The sequence below is a fragment of the Notamacropus eugenii genome, chromosome 3 (assembly GCF_028372415.1).
Source record: "Notamacropus eugenii isolate mMacEug1 chromosome 3, mMacEug1.pri_v2, whole genome shotgun sequence".
NCBI classification, from domain to species: Eukaryota; Metazoa; Chordata; class Mammalia; order Diprotodontia; family Macropodidae; genus Notamacropus; species Notamacropus eugenii.
Genome location: NC_092874.1, coordinates 20768579 through 20794460, shown reverse-complemented (window position 1 = coordinate 20794460; position 25882 = coordinate 20768579). Strand labels below are relative to the sequence as shown.

Here is a 25882-nt window from a genome sequence, read left to right as displayed (position 1 = left end):
ACCCCGTAGCAAAGCTTATCACAGATATTTCATGGTGGTTAAAATTCTATTTCATTTTAATTTGGATGCCGGGAGTCAGACCTCCTGTGGTGATGAGTGAATGCAAAAGGCAAACACAGGACCCATGACCCCACCTGGCACCAGGAAGTTAACATCTGTCCTGCTCACAACCCTCCAAAGTTTACTGCTGACTGACGCCCATCTGTTGGTGGTCAGCCTCGGCCTCCTCCTCTTCCACATCGGCGCTGTACTCCTCGAATGCGTCATCATCTACATCGGGGAGCCCCAGCAACTGTTCAGAAAGAAAGGGCAGAAGAAGCATCAGTGAGTGAGATGCCAGTGGACTTCAGGAAGGAAGCCTATGAAAAAGCACTGGTCCTAATCAAACAACAGGGCACAGAATTCATTCAGATGGCCCTGTGAAGGGGCAGTGGGTGGAGTACTGACCCTGGAGTCAGGAAGATCTGAATTCAAATCCGGCCTCAGACACTTGACACTTACTAGCTGGACAAGTCACTTAACCCTGATTGCCTTGCTCCGCCCCCCTCCCAAAAAAGACCTTTGATAAAGCCCATTGGCGGTTTCCACTGGAGCTCACAAGTCCCTAGGTTCAAATCTAGGCAATGACATGTTAACTGTATGATCACGGGCAACTGATGGAACTCCTCTGCCCTCAGTGTCTTTCTCTGCAAAAGGGGGCTAGATGGCCTCTCCATCTTTGTATCTGTGACCTGATGGTCCTGTTTTCTAATATATTTGGCATGTCAGTCTTTCTAGGGGATAGTGGCCGGAAGATAGAAGCCTTAACTCTGGGGCCTATAGATTACTTAGATTTTAAATGTTAAAATATGATGTAGCAACACAGACATTTAACTGATTCCATGTAAAGTCTACAAAATGATGAATGGTATCCATTGGCTGCTCATATCAAGAAGGGAATGTGCTGTCTAAAATCCACCAACTCCACCAACGAAATACATTATTCTGTTTCTCTGCATCTGTGCTCAATTCAACATAGCATCTTGAACACAGGGGCCCTTTCTTTGCATTCAGGGTAAGTAGCCTAAAACCCTCAGCTGACCAGCTTGGGATAGAAGGAGGAGAGGGGAGTGAAGGGAGTAGGACATTGCCATGCCTAGGGGACCCTAGAAAGCCAGCAGGAAGTCACTGCTAGGGAAGGTGAGGGGGGAGGAGAGAGGAATAAAGGAGGACTTCACCCCTCCCACCTGCCATCTGGTAGCTTCTTGTTTTTTTTAAAGAATATTTTATTTTTTCCAATTGCATGTAAAAAAATTTTCAACATTTGTGTTTTTTAAATTTTGAGTTTCAAATTCTCTCCCTTCCCTCTCTTCTCCCTGAGATAGTAAGCAATTTGATACAGATTATACATGTGTAATCATGCAAAACATATTTCCATCTTAGTCATGTTGTGATGTGGCTTTCTGTTTTAATTTACTCTGCAGGCTAAGTGCTATGCTCTGTTGTTTCCAGTTGCTAAACAACTACTAGTACAGTCAGTACCCTCTAAATTTGACACCCTGGGACAAAATCCCATTTACCCCACCCTAGTTACAACTAGTTCCATCTTGTGCCTAGTGCAGTGCCCTGCATTAAAGGCTTAATAAAGACCTGCTGAATTGTATTAGTAAACACAGCTGTCTTCAAGGCCAGATTTTTTTGTTTATCTCCTTTGATCTTGAAGTGAAAGGAAGGCTATTTGAATGGGAATCAAACAAACTTGGACTGGGAATAAGTTAATGGTAGCTGTCCCAGGTTTCTGATTTACAAATAACCAGCAGCAAGCAGGGCCTCCAAGACTAGAGCCAGTCAATGCCAAGCAGTGATTTGTGAAGTCAGATGTGAGCACCAACACTTTCTCAAGGCATTCAGGAGAAAATGGCATCCTTGGTGCTATTTACTGTCTCTCCTCCTAAAGAGAAGACAGTATGACTCCATGCTCAAGAAAGTAAGACAGATGCACTTTCAAAGACTTAATACTTTGCAACTCTGATCTGGCCTGCCTTGGTAGCTATTAGCATAAAGCCAAGACAGAGTGCTCCACTGGGCATCATTGGCGATCCTGTGATTGAGACTGCCAAGGTCATGAGAGCAGCAGCAACTCTCTTTTTCTTTCCGGTTTGATATGATACAACTACTGTCACCAAAGAGAAAAAAGAAATGTTAGCCCCAGTAATGGCACAGAGAGAGGAAGCCAAAGGGTGTTAACTCGTTAACACTAGAGTACATCTCTTAGGGGTAAAATTCCAACACAAGGGTTTGGTCTATTCATGAGCATCCCTGTCTTCCATGGTAGGTTTGGAAATTCCATCCACGGACATCTAGGAATTAAAGTTATTGCAGTGGGGGATAGGTTTTCCTTTTAAGTAGAGGAAGCGGGAATGAATAACGTAAACACATCATCTTTGGGTTACTCTCTGAGTCTCTATGAACTTCTGCCTGGTTACCCAGCACGACTGAGACAAATATCTACTAATCAGAATTAAACAGCTTGTGAATAAAAGGCCTGACCTTCCCACCACAACAAAACCCCCCAAAATCCCAAAATGGGATGCATTAACTCATGCAATTGACATAAGCTGTCATCGACATAACTCAGCACATTTGCTGTGCTGCCAAACACCCCACTAAAATGAGGAGAGGGTTCTACTTTCCCTTCCTTATGATCTATTTCTTGTCCAGTAGGAATGATGGAGGATGGGCTGACTGGTATGAATGGGCTGCAATCTGTATCAGTGCTCATGTCAGTGAGATCACAGAGCCCTTGGTGATTTGGGGGAAGGGAAGATCACAGGCTCCCAGAAGACTGAGAAGTATCAGGTCCTGTCGGTATGACTTTGTCTTAGAAAGCCTACTCCAAGAATACCTCCATTGACTCTTCTCTCCCTGGTTCCCTATATCTAACCAGAAGCTGAAGATCTGATCAAGTCAGTCTCTAACACTTCCTCTGTATCCAGTCCCTTTTCTCCACTTACAAATGTACCTCCCTAGGTCAGGTCTTTAGCACGACTTACTCAGACAGCTTTCCAGTGGCCTCCCTACCTCGAGTCTCTCCTCTCTCTTATCCTTCTGGGGTTTCAATCCATCTTTATAGGCTGATTACTTATATTCTACATTCCAGTCGACTGGCCACCTTGCTATTTCCCACAGGTGGCATTCTCACTCCCAACCCATTCCCCATCCTCTCTCTCACCTCCCAATCCCCATCCTTTCTCCCACCCCCCCCTCCACTCTATCTCCCACCTCCCATCCCCCATCCTTTCTCCCATCTCCCATCCCCCATTCTATTTCCCACAAGCTTTTGCACAGATTATTCCTCATTTGGCAGGTAAGGAAACTGACAATCAAAGAAGGAAAATAACTTACAGGAAGGATCCCAGATCAAGAGCTGGGAGGAGCCTTGGAGGCTGTCCTGAAGGACGCCATCCCCAGCTCCTTTGACATGAGGAAACTAAGGATGATCTGCCCAAGGTCCCTCAGGTAATGATTCACACTAAGGTCCTGCATTCCTTCCATTCAACTAGATAGAAGAAAGTGATTCAGAAACAGAGTTTCTGTTCATGTTATTAGGACTAGGCTGCACCGAGGTCACCTCCAGCACTGAGTCAGACGCCTTCTTTGGAAGTGGAGGTGCCCCCAGGCTGCCTCTGTAACTGCCCATGTGAGTGTTAGCAAGCCCCTATCCCTCTTCAGGCCTCAGTTTCAAGACACCTACTTTGTAGAGTTTCTGTGAGGCAAGTTTCCTCATCTGTAAAACAAAGAGTTTCTCCACACTGAGAAAGGAGGAGCTGATAGGAGTACGGAAGTGCCCCAGAAGAAACTCTTGACTATGAAGAACACAAAGAAATACTAGAGGAGTCACATGGAGTAACTCAGAACAAAGACAACAGAAGCAAAGCAAGCTACACCCTGACTATGAGGATAATGATAACATTACATAATGCTTACTACTTGCCAGGCATCGTGCTCAGCACTTTACACTTATTTATTATCTCATTTGATCCTCAGCAACCCTGGAAGCAGGTGCTATTATTATCTCTATTTTACAGATGACAAAACTGAGGCAGATGAAAATTAAGTGATTTGCCCAGGATCACACAGCTAATACGTCTGAGACTGGATTTGAATTCAGACCTTCCTAGCTCCAGGCTCAACGCTCTGTTCACTGTGCCGCCTAACAGGATAAAAATGATATTAAAAGTAACAGTGAGAAAACTATCCAGAGGCCTAGGCACACACATTCAGGACACAGGCCAAGGCACAATCTAAACCCCAAGCACATTACAACAATAGCCAACATTTATACGAGACTTTAACATTTTTAAATGGCATTCTGTGTCACATTTCTAAGGTAGTATTTGGTTCAGTTTCAAGTTTTTTTTCCTTGATGAATAAAGATAACAACTTAATCAATGAATGCCTTAAAAAAAAAGAATCGAAAGAATGTGTACACATGAATGAAGGGGGCCGCACTCACCTCTGTGCAGAATAAAACAAGTCAAGCAGCAGCCTGGAAACAAAATGGTTACTTTGTATTTACTCTGAATATACATTGTGTATATGTCGTCTTCCCCCAGTAAGCAACTTGAGGGCAGGAACTGTTTCATTTTGGAGGTTTTGCTGTAATAGTAACAATAACAGCTGCCTGGCATTTAGTCACATTTAGTAAATGTTTCCCAAACTGAGCTGTCATTTTATTTCTCTAGGCCTCAGTTTCTGTCTTGAACAAGAATCTTTCTCTACAAAGCATCCAACAAATAGTCATGGAGATCTGCAATAGGGAGGCTTCACCACCTCCCCGGGCATCCCTGCCCAACTCTGAGACAGATCTAAGCGTTAGAATCTAAACTCAGTTCTTGGCTGCCCCTTGCTCCCTCTTCCACTTAGAAGACTTCAAGTTATGCTCTTGTCCCCCTGCCCCACACCCTTGCTTTCGCCTTTCTCCAGGTTAAATATCTGCAGTTCCTTCAAGGTCTCTTGGTAATCTCGAGTTTGTTCCTCTGGATATGGGCCAACCTATCCATGTCCTTCCAAAAATGCAGTGCCTCAAACTGAATGCAACATTGTAGCTATAGAGGAACAGCACCATGACAGGATCCCCTCCCTTGTTCTGGATACCAAGACTCTTACAGTCTAGCCTAAGGTCATGATAGCATTTCTTAGCTGTGGTCCACTAAACTTCCAGGTCTTTTTCTACACAAACTCTTTTCTAGTCTGTACTTAGGCCATTCATGGTTTAACCCAATATAGGACTGCATATTTACCCCTCTTTGTTTCTGTCTTAATCAATTCAGTTCATTGTTCTAGCCAGTTAAGATCTTCTTAGATCCTGGCACTCTTAAGAACAGATATCTATATCTCCACTGGAGATTCCCCTCTCTGTTCTTAAATTACAGGATCACAGAATCAGAGATTTGGAGTTGGAACAAAAACTGCCCTTGTTGTCAGCCATACAAAGTTCCTCTGTAATACAGCTGCCCATGAGAAAACCTCACTGGGGGGCTACCTGAGAGGGTCTGAGTTCATTGATCTTGCTTCGTTTAGCACTGAAGAAGAGGCCTTTAAAGGCATGCTTTCAGATGATGGTCCACAGAGGGAGAAGACCGAGAGTCATCCTCACTGAGGAGGGCAGTCTCTGACTACTTGAAGCATGTTTTCCCCCCTGCCTGGCCCCACTCATAGGGCGGCAGAGGCTGTGGCCTTATCCCAGGGCTGACTTCCTTCCCCTTTAGCAGCTTACTCATGGTATCCCAGTATGCCTTGCATTCTCACCCACCCATGTGTAGTCACACCCCAGGTGAGCCCATCACCCCTTCCTGTGCCATCCATTTCCCAGGCCTCTCATGTCCCAGGTGCAAAAATAACTAGTGGAAGGTCTAGGCAGAACACAGATTGGATTCAGAAAATCAGGAAGTTAAGTTTATTCCCTTTTGATCAGAGTCCCAGCCAGCTTTCTTTTCAGTCCTGGGTACTCTAATTTCCTCCAGCATCAATCTTTCCCATTTGGCTGGAGCAGAGGAAGGCAGGAAAGAAAGGGAAAGCAAGAAAAACTTTGGGGTGGAAAGTTTCTCTGTTCAGAGGGACACACAAACACACACACACACAGAGCACATGCCTGACTGATGAACCCCAAGTCCAGCTCAAGCATTCCTTTTTTGACAATAAGTTTCTTTTCAGGATGGAAACATGCAAATCTAACATAACTCCCAGGAGGGAACACATAGGGGAGGAATGAGCAAAGGGAGGTGGGGCAGGGAACAGACACTTCCAAGTCAATGCTGAACACAGTGCTGGAACGTGTAAAGTCACTTTTCCTTGAACTCCCCCTCCCCCCCAAACAGCTGTATGAATTGATCAAATTTCCCAAAATTTGAAGGCAAAGGATGCTATATTTTACTCTCCTGGCAACCTTGTGGGGTTTGCTCATGTCTCTCAAACTTTTTTTGTGTTCGTCCTTCATTGCCAAAGAAGACCATGCCATCAGAGAAATGATGACATGACTTGCACTTGACTTTGTTTGGAGTGAGGGAGGGCTGTGCAGGTCACCAGCCTCACTTCTCCTCCAGAATCATCTGAATCCAGTGACCAGATATTCATCAGGATAACTGGAGATGACCCAGGGTGCACTGGGAGACTTAGTAAGTTTAGTAAGTTGTTTAAGGCAGATAAAGGATTCTCTACATCCATCGTTCAAAAGGTATTTGTCCGGTATGAATTCTCTGAAGCAGCGTATCACAAAAACTGTAGGTGAAAGCTTTCCCTCACTCATTGCCTTGAAAGTACGTCTTTGCCCAAGTATCAATTAATTTTCTTCATGTTCAATAAGATATCTACTTTGTGAAAGGAAATGCCATCATTATCTTTGACTTGATGAGTGGGCTGAAAGCTCCTAGGGATCAGGGGTTGGTTCACACTTTGTTTCTATCTCCCCAGGCCTTGAACAGTGCCCAGTGCCCAGCATAGAGAGGGTGAGGCTGAACACGTGCTGGGCCCCAAATGACCTCGAATGAAGTAAGCAGAATCAGGACAAAGAGAGATATGTGGCTACAAAAGAAAGTAAAAGAATACTCCAAGGAAGGCAAACTTGGGAGGATTGGAGTCACTGGAAGCAGCACCAGAGAAGACATAATGCAACATTCTTTCCTCCCGCTAGCAGAAGGCTGGGGGGCTACAGGGACAGAATACATCGCATACATTGTCAGACACTAGTTGTTTTCACTTGTTTCAATTCTGGTATGTGTATCAGGGAGGGGAGGGATGGTATAGACAGACATTACTATGATATAAAAACAAAAGGTATTGACAGGTATTATTTTAAAAATGAGAATATATCTAGGTGTTTATCAGTTTGTTACATCAAAAACTATCCCAGAGAAAGGGAAGGAAGGAAAAGGAGAAGAAAGAGAGAAAAGGAGGGGAGGGGGGAATGAAGAAAGAACAGAGGGGAGGAAGGAATGAGAAGGGAAGGAGGCAGAGAAACAGGAAAGGAATGAAAGTTATTAGAAAGAGCATAATTTGGAAGATGGACAATGTTTCAGATGGAGAGGCTGAAAGCTTCACCCACAGAACTCAGACAATCCTCCTTTATTCACGTTTATAACACTCCTAGTCATCCAATCTGGGGCATGTCCTCACTCTCAGAGGCTCAGAGCCCTTTAAATGCATCATGTGCACGAACCCTCTGGACATTCCTGTCACCAGAGTCAGACTGAGAGAGGAGGGAAGGAGGGGCTCATCTGAGGGTCTCCAGACTGCAGAAATCTTACAGTGACAGCCATCATGCCAGACAGGAGAGTCATTAATGTTTCCACTTCACAGACAGACCTGCGAAACCTGAAGAAGCTCCATTGAATCTGTGTGTCTGTGACAAACACCTAAACAAAACTGGTGGTGATGAGGGGAGGGAGAGGAGTATCACCTCTCAGAATCCTGTTGGGCGTTGGGAAATTGGATTAAGAAAAGAAGGGTGTAGGGAACAGATTCTAAGTGGAAGGAAATCTCTCTCCTAAACATACAAAGCTACTTTTATTCAGACTTCAGGAAGAACTCGGTCCCAAATCCAGGGTGCAATAAAAAGGACCAGAGCTCAGTAAATATTAAAGTCTTAGATATACTGAGTCCAAAAAATAGTTAACTAATCATCCACCAAAGGATCCATTTCCCCCCACCCCATAATTGGGATTCCTGACTCAACGAACATAGTACTTGAAATAATCACTCTCATTTCAACAACCAGCTGTTTCAGAAGAATTATTTTCCACCCCCAATAAACTCAGTCTTCCATAACACCCAGTGCTATCTTTAAGCCAGAAAGCCAACAGAACAATACTAATTAGTCAGCTTGGCTTCCTCCTGCTCTCCCCACACCCTCCCCGGATTCCCAACATGCTTATCAAAGAGCCCTTCTTTGGGAAGCCAAGTGAGCACCTACAGGTCTGAAAGACTTGAAGACTTTTTCCAACACTTCATGGAGGGTCTTCTTGCCACAAGAGGAGATGTAATCCTGCGCCAGCTGCAGGAAAGGTAAACAGTCTTCACTCTCGCTCCAGACGTGCTGAGCCCCCACCGGAGGAAGAAAAAAAAAAGACAAATATACACTCGTCATTAGACTGACTGGGACAGAAAGTCACCTGCTTTTCTTTCTTCCTTAAAAATTCTCCTAGCTGAAAGCAGGCTTCTATATCACAGCAGAGTATAGGATGCAAGGGCACAGCTACTGAACAGAGAAACCATTTTAGAGAGGATGATCCTGGGATAATCCTCAAACCCGATTTTAGCCAATAGGCTCTGTCTCTGAAGCTCTGTATCACTTGGATCAAATTTGCTAACTGGCAGCAGGTTCTGAGTTGTAAGCACCCTTCTTCAGTTCCCTCACGTTGCTCAAGCCTGTGGTCCTGGTGTCAGGAAGGGTGGGCTATAAAGACGTTGAGGGTCTGGAAGAATCAGCTCCTGGATCACTGGAGACACTCCAGCCCCTAACCTGGTCTTTCCTCATTGTAGCTCTGTGGAGCTAATGGGGTGAGGGAGAAGGGCAAAGATCCACTTAAACAAAAATGATCTTATCCTGTTATTAGATGAGTGGTGGCTCCCCTAATCAGAAGATGAGCTCTTAGGAAATAGGGACTAGCTCGATTTTCAATTTGCACCTTGAGCACTTTGGCACAGAGTAAACACCTAATCAATGCTTTTCCATTCCTAAGCAAAGGCATTCAGGCTGGTTGGTCTTTACTTTAAAAAAAAAATACTTGGGGGGAAAGGAGGAGGGGGAGGAAGATATGTCATTTTCCCCTGCTCATGCCTTAGAAAGAGTGCTCCACTGGGGGTCAGAGCTGGAATTCCTACTAAGCTACCCACTACTTTAGTGACCTCAGTTTTCCCATCTGTGAAATGGGGGGTAGGTTGGATGGCCTCCAAGGTCACTTCCAGCTCCAGTTTATGTCTATCTCAAACATCCTTGTTTTACAGAAAGGGAAACTGAGGCCCAGGGAGTTACAGTGACTTGCCTCAATTAACACAAATAGGACAAGGTCAGAAGTGGGATAGTAATCTAGAATTAATAATAGTAACCTCCTCCTCCCCCTTCCTCTCCTCCTCCTCCACATTCCTGGAGCTTTTAGAGTTTTATAAAGTGCTTTTCTCACAGCTCCCTGGGGATGCTGAGAGTGAAGCTATCTTCCCTGTTCACACACAGGTGAAGGCAAAGGCTCAGTGGGGTTAAGTTGGCCTGCCCCGGCCACACGTGTCTCAGTCAGGATTTGAAACTTGGAATTGTCCCCTGCCCCATAGGTCCTGTTCTTCCCCACCCATGCCCCCACACATCCACTTCAGTACCTTTCTCTCTAGCACCAAGTGGTATGCGCTAAGGCTGTCAGTACTGGCATATTTTTTAAGGACAGCACAGTCTTTTCCATATGAGGCTATCCATTTCAGCACATTTTTTAAGTACAAGGCAAGCCTTCCTCTATGTGTTCAAGCATCTAGAGTATGCCCCTGGAAAGGGCTGGACCTTTCTAAATTCAGAAACCCTGGTCTTCATATCTGCACCAGGGAGGGGCATCAGCCCGCGCCCAAGATTATGGGCAGGACATTGGGTTAGGGCCAAGAACTGCTTTTAGGAAAGGTCTGAGGAAACTGATCAGCCTGGGGTGGGGATGGGAGGAAGGGTGTGTGTGTGTGTGTGTGTGTGTGTGTGTGTGTGTGTGTGTGTGTGTGTGTGTGTGTGTGTGTGTGTGTGTGTGTGTATGTGTGTCCCAAGCAACAAGCATTCTTTCCTTCTGTTATTAGGATGGGATGCGGCATCATGAAGCCACACAGGCTTCAGTGTGCTTGGTAAGAGCTCTGGGCTTGGAGTCAGAGCATCAGGAACCTCAGAGGCAGAAGGGACTTCAGAGACTGTCTTGCCCAAGTCATCCCCCAGAAGAACCCTCTTCCTCCTGAAGGCTCAATAAGCATCCAACTAGCCTTTGCTTAAATGACTCCAAAGAGAGGAAACCAAGTCCACCATGTGGAGCGGCCCATGCCCTGTGGGATGGCTCTTAAGGCCATGAACATCTTAGAGCTGCTAAGCCTCAATTCACTTCCTTGTAGCCTCTTTCCCTCCTCCTGGTTCTGCCTCCCTGAGCCCCTTGGGCCCAAAGACAACACATTTCATCCCCCTTGTACATGACATTCTTGAGCCATGTGTCTTTGGTGCCAGTGAAAAAGGGGAGAGCTTGGACGTTATAAAGGATAATTTTGCCTTGTATTGGAAAGAAGACTGGGCTGGGACTCCAGAGTGGTGGATTGGGAGTTAGGAAGGCCTGAGTTCAAGTCTCACCCCTGCATAATAATAACCTATTTGCCCTTGGGCAAGTTACTTCCTCCCGGAGTCTCATTTTTCTCATTTGCAAAATGGGAATGGGGATACCCTTACTTACTGCCCCAAGCAAGGGTAATATAAGGAAAGGAAAAAGGCTTTTGAAATGCATCTGTTATCGAGACTTGGGCTAGTGCCCAAGTCATTTCTCTCCCAGATATACAAGGAAGGACTTCTCAGGGAGCTGGAATTGCTCCCTGACACAGGTAAAGAGCACTCAATGCTGGGCACCAACAAGTACTCCAATATATGCTTAGGAAACAATGATTAAGTGCCTACTGTCTACGTAGTTTGAGAGGAGATGCACATCAGCGAGAAGTGTAGGCGCCAGATCGAGGCTCCAGCATCTAAGAGACTCCAGAAGACCCCAGCAAAGGTGGCTGTTACAGAGATTATGGAAAGAATGGCTGGAGAGCCCAAAAAGCAAAGGGCCTTGGGAGATCCAAAGGAGATGGCCCGAACTGACCAGAGATGTCAGGGAGCTCTCCTCTTACAGGGACTTTTTTTTTTTTTTAAAAAGGCCCCCTTTATGCGAAGTTGACAAAAAGCAGTAATGAAGCCCTCCTCCCTCTCGTGAGTCCCTTCCAGGAGAGTCTCCATCTGGAAGGTTGGTCCAGGTCAGCCGTGCTCCATCTGCCTCCTGGCTATGCTCCCCACTGTGCTCCCCTCTCTCTCCAGCCTTCACCCCTGCCCCCTCTCCTTTTAGGTGTGCTCCCCCCCCATTAGAACAGAAGCTGCACGAGGGCAGGCAATGACTGCCTTTTTACTTCTATTTGCATCCACTTTTAACACAGGGTTTGGCAAACAGACGGAGCTTAATAAATGCTTGTTGTTATTGCCTGCTTTCCATTTTCCTATACAAAGAGAAAAAGAGGACTATGTGTGAAACCATACATCTCCGTTACATATGGCTTTTACAAGGATACTGAAATTTTAACGTGCCAGTTCCAAAATAGCCCTGTCTCTAATTCTCTTCTGTGGATTTTACTTTAAGTGACTGATTAAAGATCTTTTCTTTCTGTTTTTCACTTTTTTTTTTTTTTGGTATCACTATATATCTCCAGGAACCTGCCACCCCTCCTCCCCCCAATGCCTTTCTTTGTAATAAATAAGTATAGTCATGAAGAACAAATCCCCACACTGGCTGAAAATATATATCCAATTCCACTTCTCTACCCCAACTATTTATACAAAGCAATATAGGATAAAAGGCAGCGAGGTGATACAGTAGATAAGAGCACTGGGCCTGGAGTCAGGAAGACTCATCTTCCTGAGTTCAAATCTGGCCTCAGACACTTACTAGTTGTGTGACCCTGGGCAAGTCACTTCACTCTGTTGGCCTCAGTTTCCTCACCTGTAAAATGAGCTGGAGTAGGAGATGGCAAACCACTTCAATATCTCTGCCAAGAAAACCCCAGATGGGGTCAGAGACAGTTGAACTCAACTGAAAACAACTGAACAACAAACATACAGTAATGGCCGGAGTACTGGACCTAGAGATGGGAGTGTTTGGCTTTCCATCTGGCACTAGATGCCATCTGTGGGACCTCACTGAGTCTCAGTTTTCCCATCTTTCAGATGGAGATAAAAGCACTTCCCTCACAGGGTTATTAAGAAGATCAAATGAGATAAAATATGGGAAGTGGTTTGCAAACCTTTCAAATGCGCTATTTTTGTTATTTTTATCAACTTTATTACACTACTATGCTTCATCAATGTGAGAGAGTAGTAAATGACCAATCAATCAACAAGCATTTTTTAAGAACTTACTATATGTCGGGCACTGGTGCTGGGAACACAAAGAAAGAGAATACAGTCCCTGTCCCCCATAAGATTACCTTTCATCTGGAGAGGCCACATGAATATGTAAGTATATGCAAATTTTACATGATAATGGAGGGAGGCTGGAAAAGGCATTAGCAGTGGAAAGGTTTCACGTAGAATGTGGCCCTTGAGTGGAATGATCATGAAGTATGCTAAGAGGCAGAAATGAGGAGGGAGGGCATTCCAGGCATAGGGCACAGCCCATGAAAAGGCACAGAAACTAGAGATACAGTTTTGTATTCACACAGCAAAAGGTTCTGGATGGATCACAGAATGTAGGAAGGGAAATACACATAACAAGGCTGGAAAGGTAAGTTGAGGGCAGGTTGTGGAGGACTGGGAAGACCTGTTGTTGTTTGTTATTGCTTAGTAGTGTTTCAGACCTTAGTTCACTCCAGTTCTGCTTCTGACTCCTGACTCTGTGCTCCTGGGTGAGTCACACAACTTTTACTGAACTTTTATGACTCTAAGTTGCAACAGCTGCTAATCTGTATCCACGGAAGGTGCTTCTTCACTGGGAGTTTCCTACATGCATGAAGCCATGCATCCAGTTTTGAAAGTATCTTCCTCTTTCCTTTGAGTCACTATATTGCTAGACCAAAACAGCATATACCTTAGAGTTAGATGTTCTAATTAAAGATAACTTGTAACATTTTTAAAAATTGGGAGTGGAGAAAGTATTCCCGGAAACCATCGCTTTTTGAGACAAAAGGGATCATCTCATTTGAGAGATAAGGAATATGAACCTCCTCATTTTAGAGATAAGGATGCCATAAGCCAGTAGGAGGCCGGACCTGGGATCCAAGATGACGTAGAGGCTGAAGGAGCTAAGAACAACCTCCTTCACTTGACAGATAAGGAAACTGAGGGCAGGAAAGGAAGGAACTTGCCTGAGGTCACACAGGGAGTCAGTGGCACAGAAAGGGCTTGAAGCTAAGTCCTACACAATCCTCTTTTCACTGATGAGGAAACCAGGCAGTAAGTGACTGGCCCAAAGTCACACAGGTAGTAAGCGCTAAAAGCTGGGATTTGAACTTGTCTTCTGATTACTAACCCAGAGTTGTTCCTACTGAAACATAATTATTGTATAATTATCAGTGTCATCTGGCACAGTAGAGAGAGCACTGGCTTTGGAATCAGAAGACTCATCTTCATAAATTCAAATCTAACCTCAGATACTTACCACTATCTGTGTGACCCTGGACAAGTCACTTAACCCTGTTTGTCTCAGTTTCCTCATCTGCAAAATGAACTGAAGAAGGAAATGGCAAACCACTCCAGTATCACTTACTAAGAAAACCCCAAAGGGAGTCATGAACAGTCAGACACAACTGAAATGACTAAACAAATAAATGGTTTCCGTGTCGGCCTATTTTGAAATCTATCCAATGGAGGGAATTCATTCTTGCACATTTCAAAGAATGAGCCCACTCTGCCCAGGGGTGCAGCAGCTGGATGACTCCTCACATCCATACTCTTGTCTAATGAGGCTCTGGTGAGGCTGAGACCTGCCTAACACTGACTCACTCCATTGTCCATTTCCATAAGCTCAAGTATCTACTTTCCAGATCTGTTTGAAATGCATTTTTCTCTGCTGATGAGCAAAGTTCCAAATCTTGCATCAATTAGCAGTGGCTCAGGTCTGACACATGAGAAAAAGAAGTTTGCAAATTATTTGTTGGTAACACAGAAAAATAAGTGGCGGAAGGCAATAAATAGGTATCTTAAGCAGTGTGTAGCAAGGCTAGGGCTGAATGGATAGATTGGCTGATGTTTCTAAGACCACAGAACCAGGGCTAGAAGGGGCTTGGAGGACATCTAATCTAACTCCCTTATTTTACAAAACAGAAACTGAGGCACAGAAAATTTAGTCATGCAGCCCTTCCCAAATGCTGGCATCTTCTCTCCCAAATCACCTCATTTTTAACTGCTTTGTAAATATCTTTCTACATTCATTTTCATATTTATTTTGTATATAATTATATATGTGTCTGTCTTCTTCCACCAGAACATATGCTTCTTATGTTGTAGTCCAGTGCCTGGCACAGAGTAGGCATACATGAAATGCTTGTGGGGGCTTGTCTGATGACCCAAGGTCCTCCCACAGTTAGTGCCAGAGATGGGATTCAATGCCTTCCTCCAAACCTCACATCCCACTGAAGTCTGACAGGGGCTGAGACTGGCCTCTGCCAGGAAGGAAAGAAAATAATGCCACCTGCCACCTGTCACCAGGAATGCTGATGAAGAATTACAGGCTGCTCCACAAACAGGGTCCTCCCCCAGAGAAGACGGCGCTCTAGAAATTAAATAAACGAATGGCCCTGCTCACAGACTTCCAGAAGAACATGGGGGGAAACGTACTCCCTCCAAATAGCCGGGAAAGCCTTCCCCAGCTCTGTGTCCACAATACCACAGTTTCACATCTAGTTCATGCAATGAAAAGCTGATGCAACAGAACCCACTCCCACTGGGGGAACTCACTCCCACGCGGACAACCAGATAGGCAGACAAACAGATGGGAATTTCCCAGTGGCAGAAAGTTCCAGAAAACAACATTCTCCACTAGACCAGCTCGGGCAATATTTTTAGTCAGTCACATGTATTTATGGAGGCTTTGGGATTCTAGGATCATCAGTCAATCAGCAAACATTTATTAATGAACCTACTGTGTGCCAGGTGTTAGGGATTCAAAGACAACAAGGAAAGAGAGCTAACTTTGGAGTCATCTGGTCCAATCTCCTCATTGGACGGAAGGGGCAAAGGATGCAAAATACCACACTCAGGGTAAAGGGTAATAAACGAAAGACTAGGGATTCAGACCCCCAGTCCAGGGCTCCTTCCACTGTGCCATGCTCTTTCCTTGACTTAGAGATGAAAGTGACCTTGGCCAATCCAAGAAGCATTTATTAAACACCTTCTGTTGCAAAGAACAGAGACTGAATAGAGCACTAGACCTGGAGTCAGGAAGACTCATCTTCCAGAGTTCAAATCTGATACTAGCTGTGTGACCCTGGGCAAGTCATTCCACCCTGTTGGCCTCAGTTTCCTCATGTGTAAAATGAGTTGGAGAAGGAAATGATGAACCACTCTAGTATCTCCACCAAGAAAACCCAATATAGGGCTATAAAGAGTGAGACATGACTGAAAAATGACTGAAAAAAAGTTGCAATGAACATAGCTGGAATTAAACATAACCAGGCTATGCCTTGGAGGCATTAACGAGCCATAAAGCCAACCACATCATTTTAACCAATTAGTATTTATTATATACCTACCAGATGTTATTTATATTCTGTAAGATGAGGAAACCGAGGCCCAGAAGGAAAATGACTTTTCCAGGGTCAAAGAAGAAGAACCTGAACCTAGAGCTCCTAACTCTAAACTCAGTGTTCTTTCATGGCCCCTGCATTCATGTGTTGTTTGCCTGTGCTTCCTGAAATGCCAGAGCCAGGATCCCATCTTTATTGATTTGTTTCTTTCGAGTTCATGTTTTTTCAGTTCCACATTCCTGCCCTGCCCCCCCCACCCCAATCATCTTTTCAGAGCTGGAAGGGCCCCCATCAGCTTCCTGTCCAAGCCCCTCACTTTACAACTAAGGCCAAGAGAGGTTAAGAGACACACAGGCAGTAAGAGAGGGAGGCAGGATTTGAAAACAGTTCCTTGGACAGTGGTTATTTCTTCCTTCTTTTGCCCAGAGATTCTTAACATTTTTTTTTTTTTTTGGTCATAGATGCCTTTGCCAGGCTGATGAGACCTGTGGAATCCTTCTCACAACTGAGTTTTAAAGTGCATCAAATGAAATCCACAAGATTACAAAGGAAACCAATTATACTGAAATGGAGTTATTAAAATATTTTTTAAAACATGTTTTTTGGGGGAGTTGTAACAGGATTGTAACAGAATTTAGTAGAACAGGATTAGAACAGGTCTAACAAACATTCTCTATTTACAACAAATAAATATGACCTCCAAATCAATAAATCTCTCTCTCCTCTTCCCCTCCCTTGTTCCTCTCTCCTCTCTCCTCTTTTCCTTCTTCCCTCTCTTCCCCTTTCTCTCTCTCTGTCTCTCCCACTCTCCCTCCCTCTCCTCCCTTCTTCCTCTCTCCCCTCTCTTCTCTTTCCCTTCTTCCCTCTGTCCCCATTTCTCTCTCTCTCTCTCTCTCTCTCTCTCTCTCTCACACACACACACACACACACACACAGACACAGACACAGACACAAATTCAGTTATTTTAGTCATTCTTTTTCTCCCTTGACCTCAGCTCCCCTCACTCATCATCTCATGATGGCTGTAAAGCCAAGATGAGTGGCACTTGGTGTGGTTATGGAAATTCCATGTTGGTGGGACTCAGGCCAGACTATTTCATCCCTTGCTTGCCACAGTGAGCCATGCTGTCTATTTACAGGGACTCCTGCCTTTCCCATGGTGCAGAGAGAAGGGTTATTGCATCTCTTCCACCCTTGAGGTAGAATCTTTGGTGCTGGCTAATGATCAGAGATCCAGAAGGCAGAGAGCCTCTGTGTTCTGGGACCAGATCCAACTTGTGGTGAGTGTCAAAGAGAAACCTGTCACCACTTCCACCCTATAAGGGACTGACTATGGAGCCCCTGTCACTGGGAGACAGAACCCCAGGTTAAGGACTTCCGTATTTGCTCCTCTCCCATTAACAACCCTGACCTAGTTAACCACAAAGCATAAGGGCTTCTTGCCATAGATTTATCTCAGGATCACCAAACAGTGTTTGGCACATAGCGCTTAATAAGTAGAGATAACCACTGGAATTGGAAGGATCTTTAGAGAATCAACCTGATCATTTTACCCATAAAGAAACTAAGGCCCAGTGTGCCCATTAAGTATGCCCAACTGAAGAGCAAGTAGCTAAATTTCACCTTGGTTCTCAGCAACAGTAAACTTTCAGGCCTCCCTTTCTGGGGCTGAATTCAAAGTACATCAGTCCTGCTTGCCCTCGACCCACATCATTGAAAGCATCCCACAATTATGGTAAATGCATAGGATCTCTGGAGATCAGAAGAGACCCCTCAAGTCCAACAGGCCTGAACATGTAAGAATCTCCTCCACCTCATACACACCAAGAAGCCTTGGCTTGAAGACATTCAGTGAAAGGAATCTCATGATCTCCCAAGACTGCTCTGCTCTCAGAGAGTTTGTATCTCCTGACATCATTGGCCTAGTTGCATTTTTGCAACTTTCCCTAGATAGCTCTGAGTTTGCCCTCAGGGGCCAAATAAAACATTCATACTTATATTTCTTCCTTTTCCTAATTTCCTTATGAGCAATGGGACATCTAGTAGTATCCTCGTGTTTAAATGTCATTTGAATAGATTACCTTTACTCTTCACCACTGACCAAAAAGGTAGGCAAATGCCCTGGATCACATTCAAATGAATGTTATCTCATCAATTCAAGGATGCTCCTTCCAATGATGAAGGTTGTAATCCATCCATGCCTACGTATCCTGCAAAATGCCTCCCCAAAATTCATGTGTAGGTCTACCCAATGAGCTGGAGTCATGTTGGGTACTGGTGGATCTATTTGGATCCACCCATTACCTGTCACCCCTCACTCCTGCCATGTGGCCAGATTGTCTTCTCGTTCTATTTACGCTAATATCCTTTACTCCTAGACCACAAATGATATGATGGTAAAAGCCATGCGTACCTCTGTTCCCATCATTTCCTTTAACATCCCTACACTTCCTATATCCCTACATTTTTCCTTAAATAGAATGCAAATGGTCTGTATCAACCCTTTCTGTATTTCAGTGTTCCTTAAGGATAAAATGAAACAAACATATCAGTTCTTACACCTTCTGGGATGGCTATAGAGAGAAGGTTCTATAACATGTACAATACATGGCCTACCCACTTTTTCTCTCCTACACTGTTAAAGTCCCAGGATGAGCTCAAGGCTCAAGTCAAGTAGTGCTCTGGGGTTAAAGGAGTCACTTCCACTGGTCTGGAGTCTAATAGAACCCTCGGTAGCTCAGGGTTGGCAGGAAAGGGAAACTGGCAGACACGTCAGTCAGGGTGCCCATTGGCCACCCTTCTGCTGGTTCCTGTAGTAAACTCATCTCTCCTTGTACCAGAATGATGTCTCCAGAGGGGAAGGTGGACCAGCCACTATCACTGGAACTCTGCACAGACTAGGTGCCAAAGAATGAATCCTGGAAGGGTTCAAGCCAAGGGGAGGTAACCCAAGGAGGGACAAATGATGAACAGAAGCCAGGGGCTGACATGTATTCACTCACTCATTCAAATTAAGGACTTTAGGAGCTGGAAGGGCCAATTTCATGCATTAATGAGAATCCCTCCCATAACACGCTTTACAAAGAGTCATCATCCAGATCCCACCCCCAACGAGGAACAGCCACTTCCTTCCAGGATGTTCAGTCCACTTTGGCATTGGTCAAAAGCTCTTCTTGATATCAAGCCCAGATTTTTTTTTCTCTGCATCTTCCACTTATAGCTCCTAGTTCTACCTTCCAAAGTCAAGCAGAATAAGTCTAGTCTGTATTGTGGGAGACGGTGCTTCAAAAAGAGAGCTATCAAGTCTCCCCTAAATTCTTCTGCTCTCCAGGCTAAATGCCCCAAGTTCCTTTGCCTGATCCTCCTATGGCTATAATGTTCAGGCCACTTACTTCTTCTGGAGGCCGTCCACTGTATCAATGTCCTTTCTTAAAATGTACCCAGAACTGAGCACAGCACTCCAGGTGTGCTTGGACCAGGGTAAGTGAGAGCAGATCTATCACCTGCCCAATCCTAGATACCATGCTCTTTTTAATGCAGTCTAAGGCCATATTAACTTTCTTTGTTTCCATATTTGGCAGATCTTTTCTGTGGGAATTCTGTCTGGCTATCTTATACTTATGAAGTTGAATTTTTAAAGCCCAAATGTAAGACTTTGCATTTATTCTTATTCAATTTTATAGCAAATACATCTTTATTAACATAGAGGAGAGGATGGGTTTAAACAGATAAAAGGGATGGATGAGTGGACAGATGGTCAGATAGATGAACAGATATAATAGATAATAGAAGGATGAATGGATGGATGGATATGGGCAGCTTGGAGATGAAAAGTGCTGGACTTGGAGTCTGGAAGACTAATTTTCCCAAGTTTACATCTGGCCTCAGATATTCTCTAGCTGTGTGACCCTGGGCAAGTCACTTAACCCTAATTTGCCTCAGTTTCTTCATTTATAAAATGAACTGGAGAAGAAAATGGCGAATTACTCCAGTATCTTGGCCAAGAAAACCCCAAACAGGGTTACCATGGGTTGAACATGACTGAAAAATGCCTGACCAACAAACAGATGCATAGATAGAAAGAGCATTTAATGAGTGTTTACTATGTGCCAAGAACTGTGCTATGCACTGGGTATACACACACAAGTAGAAAGAAGGACAATCTCTATCTTCAACAAGCTTGTATTCTAAGAGGGAAGGAAGCCAATCTATAAAGGAGAGCTGGAAAGTTGGGGGGATGGGACAAGGATTGGAGGGAGAAGGGAATGTCCAGATTAGCCCAACAGAAGAGCTTATATAGTTCAACTAAAAAGAAACCAGGAGGAAGTCCCCACACATTTGATTTTTGGTTAGTCTTGGAGCAGTTTCTACTGAATACTCAGGGACACTTCTGTCAATCAGTCAGTCAGTCAAAAAGCATATATTAAGTGCTTGCTATATGCTAGGCCAGGCCACAGCACAGAACTGAGACTACAAAGAAACACCAAACAGTTCAGTCCCAGCCTTCAAGGACCTTCCAGTCCACTGTCCCACCAATTCCAGCTATTCCAAGACAAGCTTCCATTTTTAAAAATTTTTTCTGTTGTTGTTTAACTGATTGCACTGAAACAAGTTTTCTCAAAATTTCTCTGTATCTTCTCAATTTAACCCCTTGTACTACAGACAGAAGAGTAAAGGGACGACTTGACAGTGAGTTACAAGAAAACCTAATGAAGAAAACAGTCATGTTCTTGTTGAATGCACCCTGCAGAAGCAGCTTAGACAACATTCTAGCCTATCAAATGACAACCTTTTCCACTTTCTTTCATTATCTGAATCGTTAAATTGTCAGGGCAGAAACAAAAACACTTTATAGCTTAGCACACAGGAAAGAACATTCAAAACTAGTCCCACAAAATGTTACTTTTGTTTATTATTACAAATTATGGTAATTATGAAGTGAATTTGCTAAGTGCATACCTTCAGCACATGCCAATATATAACATTCATAGTAGCAACAATTATGTAGAACTTTAATGTTGGCAACGTACTTTACAAATATTACCTGATTTTATTCTCAAAACAACCCTGAGAGGTGAGTTTCATTATTATCCTCATTTTACAAATGGGAAAACTGAGGCAAACAGAGGTTCAGTGACTTGCCCAGAGTCACACAGCTAGTAAACGTCTGAGGCACGATTTGAACTCAGGTCTTCCTAATTCCAGGTCCAGATCTCTATCCACTGTACCACCTAGCTCTGTATAAGAATATATATACATATATATACACATATACACATAAATATATTTATAATTTACATATAAATACATGCATATAAATGATTATACATGTATTTATATATTGTAATTATATATAATTATTATATATTAATACATATAATTATATATGTAATTATATGTATTAATATAAAAATATTATCTGTATATATATATGTATGTATATACACATATAAATCAATCAGAAGGACAAAAGGAGAGAGACAGAAAGGGGGGCGCACTAAGCAAGCATAAAAGGTCCTGGAAATTATTAACTTTGGGAACTATCCTAGAAAGGTAATATGACAAGAGTAGGGTCCTTGGAGGTAATGTGGTATCACAGAATAATCAATGGATTTGAAGTCAGATGATATGGGTTCAAATCATGACTGTTACTTATTACCTAGTTGAACTTGACTGAGTTATTTTCTCTCTTTGGTTTCATCTGTAAATGAGGTGAGGTGGGATGGTTCATAAAGTCCTTTCCAACTTTAAATCTGGCATCCTCTGGACTAGGAAGAAGACACTGACTAGCTCTAAGGAGATGTGGATTCAAGTCTATCCAGCAGGAAATTCAGGCCTCGAAGGGAATCTTGCTATTTTACCTGCTATCACCCATGATGACTCCCTACCTCAACCCCCACATTTTAAATGTCTTGCTCAGGAATAATAATCAACTTTCTATTACCAGTGCCATTAGAAAGATCATGATGGTTGATTCTCTTTGGCTCCACATATCCTATGACTCCTGCTCTTTCGAGGGCAATTTCTTATTTTTTGTAGAAAGTGCCTGGCATACAGCAGATGCTTAATAAAGATTTGTTGAATTGAGTTAAGTGGTCACTTCCAGAAAGCTATCCCTAATTACTTGTCAGCAATGATCTTCCTAAGATTTCTGAGATAGCATTCTGGAAATGTGACCTATGATCATATCAACTCTGCCACTGTCCCTGGATAGGATGTGGCACTTTTTTCCCTCAAGGTCCACTAAACATTCCAAAAAACTTCCCTTCAAAAAAGTACCTCTCCCTGGCTACTACTTCCTTAGATACATGGTTTCCTTCATTAGAATGTAAACTTTCAGAAAGCAGGCACCCTCTTTGATTTTGTATTTGTATCTCCACAACTTAGATTAACATATGGTAAGCTTTAACAAATGTTTCTTTTACTTATCTATTTCATTTGAGCAGATTAACGTCCTCTCCCCAGAGAAGCTTATAGTGCAGTCTGAGACAAGACTACCGAGGTACCTAATTGAGGCATGAATTAACTTAACTAAGGGTAAGCACAGGGTCATGTAGTCAGTATATGTCAGAGGTGCCTTCATTTTCTAGATGAGGAAAAGGAGACCCCAAAAGATGAAACTTGCCCATGAACACATAGATAGTATCAGGGCAGAATTTGAACCCAGATCTTTTAGACTCCACATCCATCACTTTGTGGACTTCCAGTGCAGTCTTCTTTACAAAATACTATAAAATTCCTAAGTATTCTTTACAATAATCAAGGACACACCAATTGAAAAATACAGATGGGTGTAGATGGTTTCCCATGCCTATGTGGTGTAGTGTATTGAGGAGGTGGGGGGGACTCAGAAGACCCAACGTTGAATCCTGCCTCAGACACTTATGTCCATATGACTCTGAGGAAGTCATCTCATCTCCTCTGAGCCTCAGTTTTCCTATCTGTAAAACGAAGGGGTTGGACTGGATTGTGTCTGAGGTCCCTTCCATCTTTATTACATAGACTGAAAAGGGGAGAGAGGAGGTGACTGTTCATGATCGCTCCATTTGCATGTGTCAGAGACTAGCTTGGGATTCTGCTCAGTCCCATTCACCATGCCAACCCTCACTTCCCTCACAAGAGAAGACAATTCCCATTTCTTATCACTTACATTCATTCAATTCAATAGCACAAATGAGGTATAATGTTGCTGCTCAGTCTGTGGGACTCTCTGTGACCCCATTTGGGGTTTTCTTGGCAGAGATACTGGAAAGGTTTGCCATTTCCTTCTCCAGCTCATTTTACAGATGAGGAAACTGAGGCAGACAGAGATAAGTGATTTGACCAGAGTCACACAGCTAGTAAGTGTCTGAAGCTAGATTTGAACTCAGAAGGATTCCTGATTCCAGGCCCAGTGCTCTATACACTGCATCACACAACTGACTCTAGGTTTAAGGTATATTATGTTCAGGAAGGCAGAGAGCAATCCGTGCTCATTAAGGCTTACTCTAATGGGAGTGGGGAGGTGGAAATCCTGATACACAATGGTGATACAAGGAAGGCCATGGCAAGTTCGCAGGAATTGTCCAAGTGTTGGAAGAACCTGGAGGGAAAAGTCAATTTTAGCAAGGAGTCAGGAAGGCTTCCTGGAGGCAGCCTTGAACACAGTGGCTAGGGTGTGGAGGAAGACAGTTAAAGGGGGGAGGAGATTAGTCGGGTTGAATTTATGGGCTGTCTGAGATCATAGTTGGGGATGGGGAGAGGAGAGTATAGGGTCTGAAGCCCAGGTCCAGGAGAGTTTAGTCTCAGACCCACCAGAAGGTCTAAGGCTGGGCTGAACCTGGACTTGGGCTCCTCCAAATCCCACTTCCCCCTTTAGAGTGTCTTCCCTAGGAAGGTAGCACTGCCAGCTCTAAGCTTCCAGGACCACAGAGCAGCCGGAGCAGCTGCCATTTGACTTTGGGGGCCGTTTAGGTTTCTCGTGTTCAGGAGTCATTGCCTGAAGGGGATCCTCTCTTTGCCTCCACTGGGCAAGCCCAGCATGGTGGGGCATCCCTCCCTCCAGGCTGACCCCCTCCAATCTGATCCTCCTACCCCCTTCCCCATCCCGAGCAGGAGTGAAGGAAGAAGGGCTTGAGGGAGTGGGGCGGCTCCTGCAGCTCCAGGCCCTAGTCCATCTGAACGCAGGGGGTGCCAAGATCTCCCTGGACTCCTCCCCAGTAGGGGAGGGGCAAGAGAGTGGGTTCCGGGCCCTGGTAACTGGAGACTTCCCAAGGATTCTGTGGCTAGGGAGCACGTTTCCAATTCCTCGCTCCAGCCCCCAAAGACTGTGGCCGAAAAGGCTGCAGACCCCACCCTCCCAGTCAGTTATCCGTCCACACACACTCACACACACTCACACATACACACACAATCCGCTAGCCGCTTAGAACACGGAAGCAAGGCGGGTGCTTTAGTATAGGCGCGCCCAAGCTCTTCTGTGAGCTTGTGTGTATGTTGCTGTGGGTGTGTGTGTGTTGTGTGGTGTGTGTCAATGTGAGTCCGTTTTTAGGATCAGGGTGGAGATTCCGCAGAAGGTCCCGGAGCCCAGGCACGGCCCAGGGAACCGCGGCTTTGTGCCCATTTCCAGGAGCAGGGTATCGCCATGGGGTGTTGGCGGGGGGGAGAGCGTGTTTCACCTGGGTTGGGGAAAGCCGAGGAGTTGTGCAGTGTGCGAGAGGGGAGGGGACGGAGAGGGAGCCTGCTGTCGGCCGGAGCAGAGGGCTGTAGAGGGGTAATCCAGACAAGGGGCGGGGAGTGACAGCTAGCTGCAAGCCTAGGACCCGGCACCCGCCTGGGCGGGGCCTCGGGCCAGAGATGGCCCCACGGGATGCTCTCACCCCAACCCCTGGGCTGGCTCTCCCGGGCCCCTGCGCAACTCTCCCCGAATCGGGGCTAGGCCGGCCCGTAGGATCTGAACCGAAGAGCGGCGCCACCCGGGATCCTCCCCAAGTGCGCTCAGGCCACTGGGTCCGCCCCCCTGCAAGTCGGCAGCCCCTCCCGAGGGCGGCAGCCCAGACCCCCCTCCACCAAGCCCCTCCAGGCGGGCTGAGGCGCAGGGCAAAGGGGAAGTCCCCCTTTACTCCCACCCGCCCACACCTTCGGCCCGTCCATCCTGCCCTTCCTAGCCAAGAGTCCGCGCCAGAGGCACCTCCCTCCCCAGGCACTTACAAAATTGTCCCCGCAGCCGTTGTCCGGACACAGCACATAGAAGGAGACCCCTGGGTCGGCGTAAAAATCCATCCTCCTCTCCGTCTCCTCCGTGGCGATGAGGTCGAAGGGGGTGTTGGAGCACCATTTGTCCGCAACGTCAGCCAGCTGCTGGAAATCCATGCCGTCGGTAGCCTCCGCCTCGCCCCCCTCTCCACGGCCCGGCTAGCTGGCTCCTCTCCCCTGGGCTGCCCCGCTCTAGCTCTTCGGCCCTCGGGGCGCTGCTCTCGGCCTCTGCCCTCCGCGAGCGCCGCGCTCCCCTCGGCTCGGCTCAGCCTCCCTCCTCCGCACGTCGGCGATCCCTCCCGGGGAATGCGCGGGACCAGGGGGCTCCTCGCGGACCTGCGGGAACGACCAACTCGCCCGCTCCGGCTCCCTGGAGAACTCTTAGCGGGGACTGTTTACATGTTGTGGGTAAAAAGCAGGCGGCGGGCTGGCTGGGGGCGGGCTGCGCCGGGCTCTGCCCCTCCTCCCCTTCCTCCTCCTCCCCCTCCTCTTCCTCCTCCCTCCCGCTCCGCGGACAGTTGGGCTGAGCGGGCAGCGTGGCCAGCGGCTGGCTGGAGTAAGGGGGAGCGGGGGCGGACGCTGCACTGGCTCCAAGGAGAGGACTGGACGCGATCGCCTCCCTCGGCTCCTCCTAGTCACCGAACAAAACCTTCCTGCCGCGCCTCCGGAGAGCGGAGCCTGC

At 45.5% G+C, this 25882-nt stretch overlaps 1 protein-coding gene across 1 annotated transcript; it reads right to left on the bottom strand.

Moving 5' to 3' along the window:
- Positions 1-38: 38 nt before the first annotated feature.
- On the bottom strand, positions 39-25843 carry MTURN (maturin, neural progenitor differentiation regulator homolog). The gene is made up of 3 exons (XM_072651050.1): positions 25156-25843; positions 8450-8572; positions 39-292 (listed from the first exon to the last, which is right to left on the bottom strand). The coding sequence occupies exons 1-3, from the start codon at positions 25315-25317 to the stop codon at positions 182-184; spliced, it is 396 nt and encodes a 131-aa protein (XP_072507151.1). The 5' UTR covers positions 25318-25843; the 3' UTR covers positions 39-181.
- Between the last annotated feature and the right edge of the window lie 39 nt (positions 25844-25882).